General features: G+C 49.3%; 1 protein-coding gene across 1 annotated transcript; it reads right to left on the reverse strand.

Annotated features, from left to right (window-relative positions):
- Nucleotides 1–89: 89 nt before the first annotated feature.
- On the reverse strand, nucleotides 90–17,618 carry TFR2 (transferrin receptor 2). Its single transcript, XM_023541747.2, has 15 exons — nucleotides 17,478–17,618; nucleotides 17,287–17,398; nucleotides 17,058–17,180; nucleotides 16,538–16,654; nucleotides 16,288–16,427; nucleotides 15,756–15,919; nucleotides 14,806–14,925; nucleotides 14,379–14,461; nucleotides 14,234–14,297; nucleotides 14,071–14,138; nucleotides 13,901–13,977; nucleotides 13,735–13,819; nucleotides 13,419–13,646; nucleotides 12,868–13,008; nucleotides 90–1,494 (listed from the first exon to the last, which is right to left on the reverse strand). The coding sequence occupies exons 1-15, from the start codon at nucleotides 17,576–17,578 to the stop codon at nucleotides 1,210–1,212; spliced, it is 1,908 nt and encodes a 635-aa protein (XP_023397515.1). The 5' UTR covers nucleotides 17,579–17,618; the 3' UTR covers nucleotides 90–1,209.
- Between the last annotated feature and the right edge of the window lie 1,062 nt (nucleotides 17,619–18,680).

The raw sequence follows: 18,680 nt of genomic DNA on the forward strand, positions 1-18,680 counted from the left end.
TGCTTGTGAGGGTCTCCATTCACGTGAGAGCATCTCCAGGCCTGAGGGGGCGCGATATTACATAGCAAATAAAAAAACACCATGACAAGCTGAGAGACTGGAAGAAAGGGGCTTTGTTCCTGCTTTCTGAACAAGGGGCCCTATATTTTCATTTTGCATTGGGCCTTGGAAATTATGTAGCTGGCACTGGTCCCAGCAGAAGATCCAGAACCAGTCTGCTGTTCCATGGGGGTGGTCTTTGGAGACTGTTGTTGTTCGTTGCCATGGAGTCAGCTCTGACTCATCATGGTGGCCCCATGTACAACAAAACAAAATGTTGCCCAGTCCTGTGTCATCTTCATGATCACTGGTATGTTTCAGTCCATTTTTTTTTTAGAATAAAACCAAATCCATTGCCATCAAGTTGGATTCCAACTCATGGCAACTCCATGCGTTACGGAGTAGAGCTGCCCCATCGGGTTTTCTTGGCTGTAATCATTATGGAAATGATTGCCAAGCCTTTCTTCTATGGCACTGCTGGGTGGATTTGAACTACCAACCCTTAGGTTAGTAGTCGAACACACATCTTTTGCACCACTTGGGGACCTCTTTGGAGAATAGGCTTTCACTATTTCCTCAGGTAACAGGAACAGCTCAGAGTTTTTCCTATGGATGCAGCATTTTGAACAATACCCCTCTGGCCCCTTCTGCCCAGCCCCTCTCTAGGTCTCAAAGGAGGGATGACTGGGTGGGGGTGAGGGTGAAGAGGTAGCATAAAGATGCTTAGAGACAACAGGATTTCACCAGGTGGTTTATTGAAGTCCAAAACCCATGCCTCTCACACCACAGACCACCTGTTGACTATAAGGTCTAGCAAGCTCTTCTACTGACAGCTGGGCCAGACCCCAGGGTCTACAAAACCTTCAAGGCTGGTCTCAAGGCATGGGGAAGGGTCTGTGAATGAGCAGATACTGCTCTTTGATTAGTTGACAGTATGACCATCACTTTACGGGAGGCACTGCTCACCTACTCCTACATTGGCAGAGCCAGGGATGTGTGCATGTCTATGTGCTGGGATCTGGGCTGTGCAGGGACAGGAAAAGGCTAGTGAGAATCTTGGTCAGCAATGAGAGGTGGTGCGTGGACACCTCTGTCACCCCAAAATCACTCAAGTGGGGAGAAGATGTGATCTCAGATGGGGACAAGGGTATGGGGGGCCCCTGGTGGGCCTCAGAAGTTGTTGTCGATGTTCCAGACATCCCCACCAAGTGCGTTGGCTGCCCCCTGCAACGTCCAGGTGAGCAGGGCCAGCTGTCGACGGAAGCGGCTCTCCTGGAAGCCTAGGCTGGGTTCTACCCCAGGGGAGGAGGCCCCTGGGGCCCTGGAGTCACCCTTTCGAAGCAGCCGTAGGTGGTCCAGCAGGGCACCAAGCGTGTGGTCTCCACGGCCCAGGAAGATATGGCGGAATGGGGAGTCAGCCGGCGACACATACTGGGACAGGAAGTAGAACTCCACCTGCATCAAGAGTGAGATCAGGTTGGATGGGGTCTCTGTCCCCAGAGCAAAAGCCTGAACAACCCCTACTTCCTGCTAGCAATTTGTAACCAAACTCGGCACCTAGCACCAACTGCTGTTGAGTCATAAAATGTGTGTCAAGATAGAATTCTGCTCCATAGGGTTTTCACCTAGTGAAGTCCCTGGGTGATGCAAACGGCTAATGTGCTCGGCTGCTAACCTTAAAGGTTGGAGGTTCAAGTCCATCTAGAAGCACCATGGAATAAAGGCCTGGTGATCTACTTCAGAAAAATCAGCCATAGAAAACCCTGTGGAGGCGGAGCCAAGATGGCGGACTAGGCAGACGCTACCTCGGATCCCTCTTACAACAAAGACACGGAAAAACAAGTGAATCAATCACATACATAACAATCTACGAACCCTGAACAACAAACACAGATTTAGAGATGGAGAACGAACTAATACAGGGAAGCAGCGATTGTTTCCAGAGCCTGGAGCCAGCGTACCAGTCAGGTACGGCACAAGCACAGAGAGCTGCCCCACCCCCCTGAACTAACCCCGGGAGGGGGCCCAGTTGGGTCACGCGGGCGGCGTGGGACTCAGCTGGTAGGAGAAGTCCCCGGGAGGCAGCGACTGGTATTGGAGCGGGGAGAACAGCGTCCCAGCCGGGACACTCGGTCACGGCACAAGCACGGGGAGCTGCTTCACCCATCTGAACTAACCCCAGGAGGAGGCCCAACTGGTTCGCGGAGGCGGCACGGCCACGCGGCTGGAGGGACGAGAAGTCCCTGGGAGGCAGCGACTGATTTTGGAGTCGAGAGTGCACCGTCCCAGTAGGGGAGCCTTGACGCTGGGCGTGGGGCTGGAAGCGGAGGATCTGACCGTGACTCCAGCGGGCCAGACCCCCCGGGGGCAATCTCCACACAGCCAGCACACATAGGCGATGCGCCTGCGGGAATCTCAGATATAATAGTCATTCCAAGCAAGACAAGCAACTCTGGCTATATTCTGAGGTGCTACTCTCCTATCTCTCTGTTCCCTCCCCCACCCTCCCCAGGCGGCTTCATTAACATCTGAATAGCCTGAGCCAGAGGGAGAACTCTGATAGAGATCTGACTGCATTTTTTTTTTAGCGGATTTTCTGGAAAAACTAGTTTCCCAGTGATGGCTCGCAGACAACAATCCATATCAAACCACTTAAAGAAGCAGACCATGACAGCTTCTCCAACCCCCCCAAACAAAAGAATCAAAATCTTTCCCAAATGAAGATACAATCTTGGAATTATCAGATACAGAATATAAAAAACTAATTTACAGAATGCTTAATGATATCACAAATGAAATTAGGATAACTGCAGAAAAAGCCAAGGAACACACTGATAAAACTGTTGAAGAACTCAAAAAGATTATTCAAGAATATACTGGAAAAATTAATAAGTTGCAAGAATCCATAGAGAGACAACATGTAGAAATCCAAAAGATTAACAATAAAATAACAGAATTAGACAACGCACTAGGAAGTCAGAGGAGCAGACTCGAGCAATTAGAATGCAGACTGGGACATCTGGAGGACCAGGGAATCAACACCAACATAGCTGAAAAAAAATCAGATAAAAGAATTTAAAAAAATGAAGAAACCCTAAGAATTATGTGGGACTCTATCAAGAAGGATAACCTGCGGGTGATTGGAGTCCCAGAACAGGGAGGGGGGACAGAAAACACAGAGAAAATAGTTGAAGAGCTCCTGACACAAAACTTCCCTGACATCATGAAAGACGAAAGGATATCTATCCAAGATGCTCATCGAACCCCATTTAAGATTGATACAAAAAGAAAAACACCAAGACATATTATCATCAAACTCGCCAAAACCAAAGATAAACAGAAGATTTTAAAAGCAGCCAGGGAGAAAAGAAAGGTTTCCTTCAAGGGAGAATCAATAAGAATATGTTCTGAGTACTCAGCAGAAACCATGCAGGCAAGAAGGGAATGGGACGACATATACAGAACACTGAAGGAGAAAAACTGCCAGCCAAGGATCATATATCCAGCAAAACTCTCTCCGAAATATGAAGGCGAAATTAAGATATTTACAGACAAACACAAGTTTAGAGAATTTGCAAAAACCAAACCAAAGCTACAAGAAATACTAAAGGATATTGTTTGGTCAGAGAACCAATAATATCAGATATCAGCACAACACAAGGTCACAAAACAGAACGTCCTGATATCAACTCAAATAGGGAAATCACAAAAACAAACAAATTAAGATTAATTAAAAAAAATACACATAACAGGGAATCATGGAAGTCAATAGGTAAAAGATCACAATAATCAAAAAGAGGGACTAAATACAGGAGGCATTGAACTGCCATATGGAGAGTGATACAAGGCGATATAGAACAATACAAGTTAGGTTTTTACTTAGAAAAATAGGGGTAAATAATAAGGTAACCACAAAAAGGTATAACAACTCCATAACTCAAGATAAAAACCAAGAAAAACGTAACGACTCAACTAACATAAAGTCAAGCACTATGAAAATGAGGATCTCACAATTTACTAAGAAAAACGCCTCAGCACAAAAAAGTATGTGGAAAAATGAAATTGTCAACAACACACATAAAAAGGCATCAAAATGACAGCACTAAAAACTTATTTATCTATAATTACCCTGAATGTAAATGGACTAAATGCACCAATAAAGAGACAGAGAGTCACAGACTGGATAAAGAAACACGATCCATCTATATGCTGCCTACAAGAGACACACCTTAGACTTAGAGACACAAACAAACTAAAACTCAAAGGATGGAAAAAAGTATATCAAGCAAACAATAAGCAAAAAAGAAGAGGAGTAGCAATACTAATTTCTGACAAAATAGACTTTAGACTTAAATCCACCACAAAGGATAAAGAAGGACACTATATAATGATAAAAGGGACAATTGATCAGGAAGACATAACCATATTAAATATTTATGCACCCAATGACAGGGCTGCAAGATACATAAATCAAATTTTAACAGAATTGAAAAGCGAGATAGATACCTCCACAATTATAGTAGGAGACTTCAACACACCACTTTCGGAGAAGGACAGGACATCCAGTAAGAAGCTCAACAGAGACATGGAAGATCTAATTACAACAATCAACCAACTTGACCTCATTGACTTATACAGAACTCTCCACCCAACTGCTGCAAAATATACTTTTTTTTCTAGCGCACATGGAACATTCTCTAGAATAGACCACATATTAGGTCATAAAACAAACCTTTGCAGAGTCCAAAACATCGAAATATTACAAAGCATCTTCTCAGACCACAAGGCAATAAAACTAGAGATCAATAACAGAAAAACTAGGGAAAAGAAATCAAATACTTGGAAAATGAACAATACCCTCCTGAAAAAAGACAGGGTTATAGAAGACATCAAGGAGGGAATAAGGAAATTCATAGAAAGCAACGAGAATGAAAATACTTCCTATCAAAACCTCTGGGACACAGCAAAAGCAGTGCTCAGAGGCCAATTTATATCAATAAATGCACACATACAAAAAGAAGAAAGAGCCAGAAGCAGAGAACTGTCCCTACAACTTGAACAAATAGAAACTGAGCAACAAAAGAATCCATCAGGCACCAGAAGAAAACAAATAATAAAAATTAGAGCTGAACTAAATGAATTAGAGAACAGAAAAACAATTGAAAGAATTAACAAAGCCAAAAGCTGGTTCTTTGAAAAAATTAACAAAATTGATAAACCATTGGCTAGACTGACTAAAGAAATACAGGAAAGGAAACAAATAACCCGAATAAGAAATGAGAAGGACCACATCACAACAGAACCAAATGAAATTAAAAGAATCATTTCAGATTATTATGAAAAATTGTACTCTAACAAATTTGAAAACCTAGAAGAAATGGATGAATTCCTGGAAAAACACTACCTACCTAAACTAACACATTCAGAAGTAGAACAACTAAATAGACCCATAACAAAAAAAGAGATTGAAACGGTAATCAAAAAACTCCCAACAAAAAAAAAGCCCTGGCCCGGACGGCTTCACTGCAGAGTTCTACCAAACTTTCAGAGAAGAGTTAACACCACTACTACTAAAGGTATTCCAAAGCATAGAAAATGACGGAATACTACCCGACTCATTCTATGAAGCCACCATCTCCCTGATACCAAAACCAGGTAAAGACATTACAAAAAAAGAAAATTATAGACCTATATCCCTCATGAACATTGATGCAAAAATCCTCAACAAAATTCTAGCCGATAGAATCCAACAACACATCAAAAAAATAATTCACCCTGATCAAGTGGGATTTATACCAGGTATGCAAGGCTGGTTTAATATCAGAAAAACCATTAATGTAATCCATCACATAAATAAAACAAAAGACAAAAACCACATGATCTTATCAATTGATGCAGAAAAGGCATTTGACAAAGTCCAACACCCATTCATGATAAAAACTCTTACCAAAATAGGAATTGAAGGAAAATTCCTCAACATAATAAAGGGCATCTATGCAAAGCCAACAGCCAATATCACTCTAAATGGAGAGAACCTGAAAGCATTTCCCTTGAGAACGGGAACCAGACAAGGATGCCCTTTATCACCGCTCTTATTCAACATCGTGTTGGAAGTCTTAGCCAGGGCAATTAGGCTAGACAAAGAAATAAAAGGTATCCGGATTGGCAAGGAAGAAGTAAAGTTATCACTATTTGCAGATGACATGATTATATACCCAGAAAACCCTAAGGAATCCTCCAGAAAACTACTGAAACTAATAGAAGAGTTTGGCAGAGTCTCAGGTTATAAAATAAACATACAAAAATCACTTGGATTCCTCTACATCAACAAAAAGAACACCGAAGAGGAAATAACCAAATCAATACCATTCACAGTAGCCCCCAAGAAGATAAGATACTTAGGAATAAATCTTACCAAGGATGTAAAAGACCTATACAAAGAAAACTACAAAGCTCTACTACAAGAAATTCAAAAGGACATGCTTAAGTGGAAAAACATACCCTGCTCATGGATAGGAAGACTTAACATAGTAAAAATGTCTATTCTACCAAAAGCCATCTATACATTTAATGCACTTCCGATCCAAATTCCAATGTCATATTTTAAGGGGATAGAGAAACAAATCACCAATTTCATATGGAAGGGAAAGAAGCCCCGGATAAGCAAAGCACTACTGAAAAAGAAGAAGAAAGTGGGAGGCCTCACCTTACCTGACTTCAGAACCTATTATACAGCCACAGTAGTCAAAACAGCCTGGTATTGGTACAACAACAGACACATAGACCAATGGAACAGAATTGAGAACCCAGACATAGATCCATCCACGTATGAGCAGCTGATATTTGACAAAGGACCAGTGTCAATTAATTGGGGAAAAGATAGCCTTTTAAACAAATGGTGCTGGCATAACTGGATATCCATTTGCAAAAAAATGAAACAGGACCCATACCTCACACCATGCACAAAAACTAACTCCAAGTGGATCAAAGACCTAAACATAAAGACTAAAACGATAAAGATCATGGAAGAAAAAATTGGGACAACCCTAGGAGCCCTAATACAAGGTATAAACAGAATACAAAACATTACCAAAAATGATGAAGAGAAACCCAATAACTGGGAGCTCCTAAAAATCAAACACCTATGCTCATCTAAAGACTTCTCCAAAAGAGTAAAAAGACCACCTACAGATTGGGAAAGAATTTTCAGCTATGACATCTCCGACCAGCGCCTGATCTCTAAAATCTACATGATTCGGTCAAAACTCAACCAGAAAAAGACAAACAACCCAATCAAGAAGTGGGCAAAGGATATGAACACACATTTCACTAAAGAAGATATTCAGACAGCCAACAGATACATGAGAAAATGCTCTCGATCATTAGCCATTAGAGAAATGCAAATTAAAACTACGATGAGATTCCATCTCACACCAGCAAGGCTGGCATTAATCCAAAAAACACAAAATAATAAATGTTGGAGAGGCTGCGGAGAGATTGGAACTCTCATACACTGCTGGTGGGAATGTAAAATGGTACAACCACTTTGGAAATCTATCTGGCGTTATCTTAAACAGTTAGAAATAGAACTACCATACAACCCAGAAATCCCACTCCTAGGAATATACCCTAGAGATACAAGAGCCTTCATACAAACAGATATATGCACACCCATGTTTATTGCAGCTCTGTTTACAATAGCAAAAAGTTGGAAGCAACCAAGGTGTCCATCAACAGATGAATGGGTAAATAAATTGTGGTATATTCACACAACGGAATACTACGCATCGATAAAGAACAGTGACGAATCTGTGAAACATTTCATAACATGGAGGAACCTGGAAGGCATTATGCTGAGCGAAATTAGTCAGAGGCAAAAGGACAAATATTGTATAAGACCACTATTATAAGATCTTGAGAAATAGTAAACCTGAGAAGAACACATACTTTTGTGGTTACGAAGGGGGGAGGGAGGGAGGGAGGGAGAGGGTTTTTATTGATTAATCAGTAGATAAGAACTGCTTTAGGTGAAGGGAAAGACAACACTCAATACATGGAAGGTCAGCTCAATTGGACTGGACCAAAAGCAAAGAAGTTTCCGGGATAAAATGAATGCTTCAAAGGTCAGCGGAGCAAGTGCGGGGGTCTGGGGAACATGGTTTGCGGGGACTTCTAAGTCAATTGGCAAAATAATTCTATTATGAAATCATTCTGCATCCCACTTTGAAATGTGGTGTCTGGGGTCTTAAATGCTAACAAGCGGCCATCTAAGATGCATCAATTGGTCTCAACCCACCTGGAGCAAAGGAAAATGAAGAACACCAAGGCCACACGACAACTAAGAGCCCAAGAGACAGAAAGGGCCACATGAACCAGAGACCTACATCATCCTGAGACCAGAAGAACTAGTTGGTGCCCGGCCACAATCGATGACTGCCCTGACAGGGAGCACAGCAGAGGACCCCTGAGGGAGCAGGAGATCAGTGGGATACAGACCCCAAATTCTCATAAAAAGACCAAACTTAATGGTCTGACTGAGACTGGAGGAATCCCGGCGGCCATGCTCCCCAGACCTTCTGTTGACACAGGACAGGAACCATCCCCGAAGACAACTCTTCAGAAATGAAAGGGACTGGTCAGTGGGTGGGAGAGAGACGCTGATGAAGAGTGAGCTAATTATATCAGGTGGACACTTGAGATTGTGTTGGCAACTCTTGTCTGGAGGGGGGATGGGAGGATAGAGAGAGAGGGAAGCAGGCAAAATTGTCAAGAAAAGAGAGACTGAAAGGGCTGACTCAAGAGGGGGAGAGCAAGTGGGAGCAGGGAGTGAGATGTATGTAAACTTATATGTGACAGACTGATTGGATTTGTAAACGTTCACTTGAAGCTTAATAAAAGTTATTAAAAAAAAAAAACCCCTGTGGAGCATAGTTTTACTTTGACACACATGGGCTCCCCATGAGTTGGAATTGACTCCACGACAACCGGTTACTGGTTTTAAGTACTTAATATTGTTCAGCAGCTTCCCTAAGTCCCACCTCCCTTTGGTTACCCAATCAGGGAATGACCATTCTGTGACATCACCAATATCTGAGCGGAATGCACCCTTCAGCTGTTTTGAGTTCTATCCTTTTCTATCTCTAGAGCTTCCATGCCTGCATCTGGGTCTCCTCAGCCTTCCTTCTTGGCTCAGTCACTTCCCTGCTAAAAGCCTCAAATAATAATCTATTGTCCTGCTGTTCCTCTTCTTGATACCACTCCTCTACACACCACCTCCGCCAACCCCTACAGCCCGGAGTCAAAGGTCAATGGGACAGCCACCCTCTGACTCAGATGCTGTTCTGCCTTGCCTGAGATTGCCTCACTACTGGTCTAGTTCTCCTCCCCCATTTCTGCCAGCCTCTCTGGTTCCTTCTGCTCCCTACTGTGGGCAGGTCTGAAGGGGTGACCTTCACCCTCTGCTCTTCTCTTTGCCTACAGTCCAGTGGTTTTCAAACCTGGCTGTATATTTGAATCACCTGGGGAAGATTTTTAAATTATTGCCTGCCATGACTCCAGCAGAATCAGGCTTGCTAGAGGTGGTCTCACCCATTCGTATCTCTGTAAGACCCAAAGAAGATTTTAATGCCACACAGAGCTCATTCATGTCCCTTGGCTTCAACTCTGACCTCTGTGGGAACAGTTCCCAAGTCTATTCGCCATATCATCCACTGGAATCCTGCCCTCCAGCAGTCTCCATCGCTCAGCCCACCGGGCCCAGGGAGGGTGGGGAACCTGGACATAATAACCCCCTACACACCAGCACCAACCTCCTGAGTCCCACTCCCACATTCCCTCTGAGTACCAGGGCCATCCCCAGCTGTCAGGCTCTCGCCTCAAAGGTGGAAGTAGGGTGACACAGGCTTTGGGGTCAGCCTGCCTGGTTTTAATTTCAGCTCCACCACTTACTATGTGGCCTTAGTGTCTGGATACAGTACTAGCAATCTCACAGGATTTTAGGGAAGACTATGAGAGAAAAGGAGTCTTGGTGCCACAGTGGTTAAGCACTCAGTTGCTAACCGAAAGGTCAGCGGTTCAAACCCACCAGCCACTCCGCGAAAGGAAGATGTGGCAATCTGTTTCCATAAAAATTTACAGCTTTGGAAACCCTATGGGGCAGTTCTACTCTGTCTCTATGAGTCGGAATCGACTCTACAGCAGTGAGTGGATCAGAGAAAATGAAGCAAAGCACTTGGCACGTGGCAGACCCTTAACAAACGGCAGCCTCCTCCTCTTCCTCCAACATCCAGTCTGTCCATTTCTCCTTCCAAATGCCTCACATCAGTCTGGTTCCCTCCTACAGATATCTGCTGCCACCCTTACCACATTAACTTCCATCTTCAGGCCATCTACACTCCAGCCAAAATCCTTCCTAAAACTCCACTTTGCTACATCACTTCCATGCTCAGAAACCTTCCTCATTTTCTTGATGTCCAAATCCTAAAAATCCAAACCTCTGACCCTGGCACTTAAGGCTCTCCACAGTTGATTCCTAACTCATTTGGTGCCTCCCTCTGCTTCTCCGCAGGACCTCTGTTCTGGCTCTGCTGGTCCACACCCTGCTCCCAAGGAAAACCTCATTGCTGTAGAGTCAATTCTGACTTATACTAACCCTACAGACAGAGTAGAACCTTAGGGTTTCCAAGGAGCAGCTGGTAGATTCGAACTTTTGGTTAGCAGCCGCAGCTCTTAACCACTGCACCATGAAAGCCAGGCCTGTTTCACTGCCACACCCTTATTTTGGGCCTCTCTGCCCTGGAAAGTCCTCCTTTCTCCACACCAACCCAAGTTGTCTGTTCTTCAATGCCAAGTCATGGCCTAAAACAGGGGTCAGCAAACTTCTTCTGTGATGGACCAGATAGTAAATATGTGGGGCTTTGCGAGTCATGTGATTTTTGTGGCGACCTTGCCACTGCAGTACAAAAGTCAGCCATGGACAATATGTAAACCACTGAGCATGGCTGTGTTTTGCAATAGAACTTTATTTACAAAAACAGGTAGCAGGCTGAATTTTGCCTGCAGGCTTCTAGTTTGCCAACTCCTGGTCCAGAACCATGAAGTTCCCTGGGTCTGATCCTTTAGTCCCTTTGGAAGGTAGCTGGGGAGGGGGGGTGTCTTTTTGTGTTTCTGGGGTTACACAGGAGAGGTTAAACCAAGGTCTATGAATAAGAATGAAACATGCCCCATCCCTTTTCTCACCCCAGGGTCAAACACAGCCAGGGCATTGAACCAATTCATTCCAGTTGGAACCTCTGCTGAGAATTTCATTTCCATCCCAGATAAACTGAATCAGAATCTGCAGTTCAATGAGATCCCCAGGTGATGCTTACGTATAATAAATTTTGAGAACCACTGCTCTACTAGTAGGGGCCTTGGTGGCACAGTGGTTAAAGTGCTCATCTGTCAACGGAAAGGTCAATGGTTTGAATCCACCAGCCACTCCTTGGGAGAAAGACGTGGCAGTCTGCTTCTGTAAAGATTTACAGCAGTTCTACTCTGTCCTACAGGGTCACTATGAGTCGGAATTGCCTCAGTGGCAATGGATTTTTGTTGCCCTACCAGTGGTTCTCAGAATTGGTCTCTAACCAGCAGCATTAGCAACTCCTGGGAACTTGTTAGAAATGCGAATTCTCAGCAGCGGTTTAAGCTCCAATGAACAGGTTCAAAGCCCTGCACATAGCTCAGCAGAGGGGGCAAAGGAAAGGGAAAAAGAGGAGAGATCAGGAAGGAGGGGAGGAAGAGGAGACTGAGGAGAATGACAGAGACCAGGAGAAAAGAGTAAGGAAGAAAGAGCAAGATGGACAGATTTCTAAATAGAAAGAAGGAATGAATGATGGCAAGGGAGAGAGGCAGGTGCATAAGTAAGAAAAAGCAAGTGGGAAAAAGAACATGAACCTGCAAGGGACAGACATGTTTGCTCTGAAAACTGTGTGGGCGTGTGTGCATGGGGGCTCAGTGTGTACGCTATGGGTTCCCTGCGTGTATTTACAGGGTGTTCTGTACCATGAGTGACCCCACACTCACTGAGGGCAGTCCTGTTAAAAATTTTGCATCATAGGCCTTTTCTCAGGCCCCCAGTCCTTACCACCCATTTCCCAAGATCAAAGGTTTGACAAGTTGAATTCATGGGGTGAGGGAATGGAAGATGAGCCGTGTAACTGGAGATGCAGTGGGGACTGCAAAGTATCCAAAATTAAGCCGAAGAGCTAGGCCAGGGAATAAAATCGAGTACAACTTTCAGATGACACCTCCTCCTGGCAGCCCTTCTGGATTTCACCCATTTCAGTGCTAGAGGGGAAAAAGCTCTCCATTCTCTGAATTTCTTTAGCCCTTTGCACCTCGAGCCTTTTGTACTGTGGAACATTGAGTACACGCTTTTTCTCTCCGGGGGGGGGGCAGCAGGGGGATGTGTGTGTGGTGGGGGGCATCCCAGTTTTGCTTCCCTCTGGCCAGGTGACGGTGGCTAAGAGGCTTGCCCCCTCATTTCCTCGCTTTGAGGGGCTGCCTCAGTGGCCGCTAAGGTCCTCCCAGCCTGGCCAGTCTGAGAGTATTGTGTCTAGGACTAGGCGAGCCCCGAGGACAGGGACCAGTCAGTCTGCAGCGTCCCTTCGACAAAAGTATCAGGCAGGAAAAGAAGGCTGGGCGAACAGAGACCAGGTCGCGCCAGGGCCCCAAAAGCCCAGCCCCAAGACAGCCTGCAACGTGAGGACGCAAGCAGAGGGGTCCCATGGGGGCCGAGAGGCGGGGCGGCAGGGAGCTGGGTGCAGGGGGCGTGGGGCGGGGCCTCACCCGCATGATGCGCACGTTGTACATGCGCGTCAGCCTCTCGTCGCTCTCCTCCGAGCTGTAGATCTCCTTCCGCAGCTTCTCCGCCGCCCGGATGTAGTCTCCCCGCGCCGAGTACACCCACTGCAGCGTCAGCCCGCGAGCCTGAGGACGGAGGCGCGGGCTGGGGCAGGCAGCTAGGGCCTGGCGGAGACGGGCCAGGACCCCGGGCTAGGATGGGGGTCAAGCCGTTGTGGGACGAGGCTGGGACCCCGGGGCTGGCAGGAGACGGGAGGATAGGGGCGCAGAGTGCTGGGGAAGAACTGAGGGTAGAGGAGAACAAGACCCTGGACCTGGGGGGTTGGGGAGGACAAATCCCGGGGCCTGGGAGGGTACCTGCGGAGCCCTAGGGGCTTAGGTGCCTGGGGCCCGGGGTAAAGGGGCCAGGTTGCCAAGGGGACCAAGACTGCAGGGGTTGAGGTGAGGAGGGGCCAGACCCCATGGCCTAAACAGCATTTTAATGGGATATAGCGCCCCCCACCCCCAGAGGTGGGGAGCTGCTTGGCATCTTGGACCTTTAGGTCCCCAGAGAACTCGTTGAGGCTGCCGATGTGGCTGAGGACGACGTCCCCGTAGCAGCCGAAGTCGAGGGGCAGCAGATGATCGTGGCTGAGCCGGATGAGGAGCTGCCCCGCGAGCAGGGCCACAGTCCGGGCCACGGCAGGCAGGCGGCCTCGCAGCGCCGCGTGCAGGTTCTCATATGTGTCATCTTTTGTGTGCAGGAACGGATACGTCTGGTCATCCTGCGGTAACAGAGCCAGGGCTGGGCAGGGGCACGGTAGAGGCAGGCTGACTGCCTGGCCTTCTGGGGCGGGGGCCAGGAAGCCTCACCTCCATGAAGGAAAACTCAACGGCAGGAACCCCCGCAAAGGCGGTGAAGGAATAGGCACTGCTGTCCATGGGCAGGGGCCGGATCCTGAGAGTAGGCAGGTTAGGGGGGCCGGTGGGCTCAGGCTTCCCTCACCCCACCACCTCAGCCTCTCTCACCCCCACTTACACCTCAGCATCCCAGCTGGTGTTGGTGAACACCACCTGCTCATAAAGGGTCTGCCCACTGCGGTTAGGAGAGTCCACCTGGGGGCAGGGTGGGGGCACAGGTCAGGCTGAGCTCTCACCAGCTTCCCTTCTCCCATTGCCTCCCCTGCTCCCAGCGTGCCTAGCTCTTGCCTGCTTCAGGATATTCTGGATGAGGCTGGTCAGAAGGGGGCTGGTCTTGGCATGGAACCTATCATCCCCTGAAGAGAGGGAGGAATAAGCCCAGCTCAGGATTTGGCCTCTGGGGACAGGGGTGGGCAGGAGGGGTCCAGATGGTAGCACTGCCCTAGCTCACCCAGCACTGCATTGTCCAGGCTTATGTAGACGACGGCTTTGAGGTGCAGCACACTGAGGTAGCCCTGTGGGTAAGGGGAGTAGAGAATGAACCCCACGAGCCTCTCTCCACTGCCCTGCTACCCTGCCCAGGACCCCGCCATCACCTCCAGCCATTCCATGGAGCCCACACTCCCAAAGTCGCCTCCATCCCAGCTAATGAAGAGAAGACTTCTTCGGGGGCGGAAGCCTAGGGGTAGAGGGTAGGGACGATGGGTTCAGCTGGGGGCCAAGCAAAGCCCTCTTAGTTCTCCCTCTGTCCTGGTCCCCTGGGGCCCCTCCTTCCCTCCCAACATTCTCCTGCTTAATCTTCACTCAGGCCCATGGAATACTATGATTACTTTCATTTTTAGATGAAGAAATGGAGGTGAAGTGACTTGTCCAGGGCACACAGAACATGCGAGAGCCAAGTTTGGAGCCCAGGTTTGAGGCTCCAGCTGGTGTTCTTCCAGCCTGTGTTCCTAACTGCCATCCTGCCCCAGTTCTGGCTCAGACCACAGCCCCACCTCTGCCCAGCCCAGGTCCCAACCTTACCATTGCTCACCATGGTGGATATGGTGCGCACCAGCTCCAGCAATATGGCCGTCCCCACAGCAGACTTGGCTGCTCCTGGGCCCCATGCATCCCTCTGGGCCCCGATGACAACATAGTGATCTGGGGGAAGGTATGGTTTGGGCCCACCTCTTACACTGGCAGTAAGTACCGGAACACTTCTCCTTCCGCGCTAGGGGGGCAGGTGCCTCCAGCTCTCCTGGCCCTCGACCAATCTCCATCACTCAGCCCCTGACATCTCTCTGCAACCCCAGCCCTGCAGTCCCTAATGAAACCTGCCCCTTCTTCCCTTGACCCTCCCTGAACAGCCTGCTCCATCAGCGGGATGCCTGGAGTCATTCCCTCCCTGGTCAGCCATGTCCCACTGGTCACCAGGTCCTGACAGATTTTAAATCCCTCTCCACCCCACCCTCCACCAGCATCCTCATCTGAGCCTCCCCGCGCCTCTCCCTCACCACTAATAGGTGCCACACTCTTCTTCCTGAAGGGCTGCTCCCATCACCCTGCTCTCCTTCTAAAGAACCTTCGATTCCCCACTGCTGTCCACATCTGGTGATGCTTGAAAGGGCCATCTATCCAATTTGACCTCCTTTCATACTTGAGTCTCTGCTATAACATCATCCACCTTATGCTTGTTTACCTCCAGTGCCAGGGGAACTTGCTACTGTGGAAGACTGCCCATTCAACCTGAGGACAGGGTGAACTGGGAGGTCTCCTCACTGCCACTCCCATCAGTCCCAGTCCCAACTTGCCAGCCTTCTTCCCTACTAACGCCTGCTGCACCCTCCAGTCAAAGCTGCCCTCCCGTCCCCTGGGCACCATTCCTGCCCTCCCCTGGGCCTTGCACAACCCTATCTTTGGGGGGGGGGGCGGGGAGCTTATGAACAGTTACTTCTCTCAGGTTGTGGGTGATGCAGGTCAAGGGAGCACACCTGGCTCGGAGCGGCCCTCAATGCAGCCAAAGATGTTGCTGATGGGGGTGGCCGCCCTGCGGTTGTTGACACTTAGGTGGAGGCCCGGCCCGGGGCCCAAGTGATAAGGGGACTCTGGGAGGTGTCCCTGCCATTCCTGGGGGGCCACAGGACCTTCAAGCTTCCTGTAGAGGGGTGTGGCAGAAAGGATCTGGAGTAGCAGAGAGACCTGGGCCACCAAAGGGCCCAAAGCCCCTTCTCTGCTCTTTCCTTCCCACCCTCTCCTCCAGGTCTCTGCCTCTGCAGAGGGAGCCGTGCAGCCAGGGTCCCAAACAGTTGTGCAGGTTGCGTCCTACTCAAGAGTGCCAAATAGAAGTAGGGTCTGTGACTGAGATCCAGCTGGGTCTCCACTCACCAAACTGTGGGCCCTGGCCAGAGGCTGTGTCCGCCAGAGGAAGGGTCACCTTTTTCTAGTTCACCCCAAGTCACTCTATGGGCTAGCTGCAGCCTCCCTCTCTGCCTCCTCCTCTCCTGGGCCCCAGACACCCCTCACCTCAGCAAGCGGGAGGCAATGTCTGCACTGATGGGCTGGGCTGGGATTCTGGGGAGGCCAGAGGACTGGACTGGAGGAAACTGGGTTTGATTGAAGGAGGGGAAGCCAGGCGTGTAGGGGTCCCCAGTTCCCATGTGCACCTGTAGGGAGAGGGGTACCCACACTGCAACTGTGGCCTGAGTTCCTGGGAGAGTAGCGTGCCAGCCCTGACGAAGGCAAGGAGGTGCCGCCCTGGGACCCCCAGACTCACATGTCCATACACAGCCCGGTGGCTGGACAGGCCTAGCTTGTGTGTGTCCGGGGAGAGGTCTGCTGGGTCAGGGTATATGAGCACTCCTCGGGCCCCAAAGTCCTGGGCAGTGGCCACCTGGCAAAGGGAGGTGGCCATAGAATTCTTTCTCCAGAGAAGACAGATTTATAAGGGCAGGAGAAAGGAGTAAAGTGAAATGGGAGGGCCTTTGATCTGCAACTGTGGCTCCCACAGTTCTCCTGGAGAAAGAGTGTGCTCATCCTCTTGACTGGCCTCCCCACCTGCCTGCAGTGCCTTGGCAGCCCCCCACAGTTGTCCAGTGTTCTCTTCCCCACACCCCACCTGACTCCCAGGACCTCCTGATTTTGCTGTTCTCTGCCAACATTTTCTTACAATCCACTTGGTTCTTTCCTTTCTCATTCTCTCGGTCTTCTAGATGCTTCCCGTTTGCCCTTACCTTCTGGTTCCTCCGGCCTACACCCTCCTCGCTCCTCATCATCCCCGGTCCCAGGACCCTCACCTTCTGGGCAAAGCTGATCATCCCCACGCGCACCAGCAGGAGGCGCCCCGCCGGCTCCACGCCCCTGGCCTGCAGGTCCTGCAGGTCCTCCAGCCGCCCGTAGTGGGCGTACACCAGCTCTCCCTGGGGATGAAGGGATGGCTGAGGCGCGCTCACCGCGTCCCTTGCCCCGCACCAGGTAAAGGGCGAGAGCAGCCCGCATTCCGGGGGTGGGGCAGGAAGCGCTCACCGTGGCGTTGCCCGTGGCGCTGTAGGGACAATAGACTTCGGGGTCCTCCAGCGGCAGCTGCTCCCCGGCCCTCCCGGACTCATTGACCCAGTGCAGGGTGTTGGGGTGATCCCTGAGGAGCGGGGGTAGTGAGCGCCCCGCCCCCTGCTGCCCCCCGCCACCGGCCCACTCTCCCGCCTCTTGGCACTCACGGGTCCGGGAACTGCAACCCCACGTAGTGTGTATCAGTCCACACGTGGTCCAGCTTCTGTCGGGAGAGCTCTGCGCGGATGTCCTGAGCCAGGGCGGCCATCCCGGCCGAGCCGGCCCCTCGTTCCCGAGAGCTGGTTTGCCTGAGCAAGGATAGGTGGGATTGGGACAGGACTGGAGCCTGGGAGGGGAACGGGGCTATGACTTCTCAACGCCCGGTGGGGATGGGGAGCCCTGGTGGTGCAGTGGCTAAGAGATCAGCTGCCAGCCGAAACGTCCGGCAGTTGGAATCCACCAGATCCTTGGGAACCCTATAGGGCAGTTCTACTCTGTCCTGTAGGGTCGGAATCCACTTGACTGCAACAGTTCGGAGGAGAGGGAGAGAGTAGGGAAGGACGCCTGAGACGTAAGGTTGCCTGTGGGCTGTGAAGGGCTCCTCATTCTCAGAATAAGCTCCTTACTCTCAGAACAAGCTCTTCTGACTCATTCTCTCCCATCGCCACCGAGGCTGCCTCCCTGAGTGTGTCCAGGACATCCTTCTGCTTAAAATCTTAGCTTCCCATAGCTAGGGGTCCTGTCCACCACTTCTTAGGATATTTCTGGCTCAGACTAAACTCACCAACCTATCTACTGTCCACACACCTCCCCTCCATGCCACCCCCCCAATACATACATACTCACCTGAGCTTTGCCCAGGCGTGAAAACACTGGGCAGAGGCAGCAGACCACCCCCCCCACTTCTGGATGCTCCACCTGGGTCACCAAGGTACCCAGTGGAACTATGGGATCACTTGTCTCATTGGAGATTTAACCCTGTCTTCTTCCATATTTTTCTTCCATAGTCACCACCTAACAAGCAAGCCTCTTTGTCACCTGAACTATCCCTGTTCTTCCATTTCACTTTTGCCATAGGCTGCCCTGCATGGCTTTCCTCTCACCCGGTTCCACCTGCACCCTTTCCATGGCAAACTAACTATCCTCACCCCTCAACATCATCACAGAATACCTTTTCTACCTCTTGCCTGGACAGAAGCCTGGCTCTCTCTGGAAAAGGCCATGTCTCCTGTGCCTCTGGCTCCACTTCTCAAACTTCTAACCATTTCTCTTCAGGTAAAACTCTATTCCATTGAAGTCCATGCCATCCAGCTCTACCACCCTCTACGCCTCCTCACTTCTGTTATGTTCTAACCAATTGGTCATTTGTC

This window comes from Loxodonta africana, chromosome 12 (genome assembly GCF_030014295.1).
Source record: "Loxodonta africana isolate mLoxAfr1 chromosome 12, mLoxAfr1.hap2, whole genome shotgun sequence".
NCBI classification, from domain to species: Eukaryota; Metazoa; Chordata; class Mammalia; order Proboscidea; family Elephantidae; genus Loxodonta; species Loxodonta africana.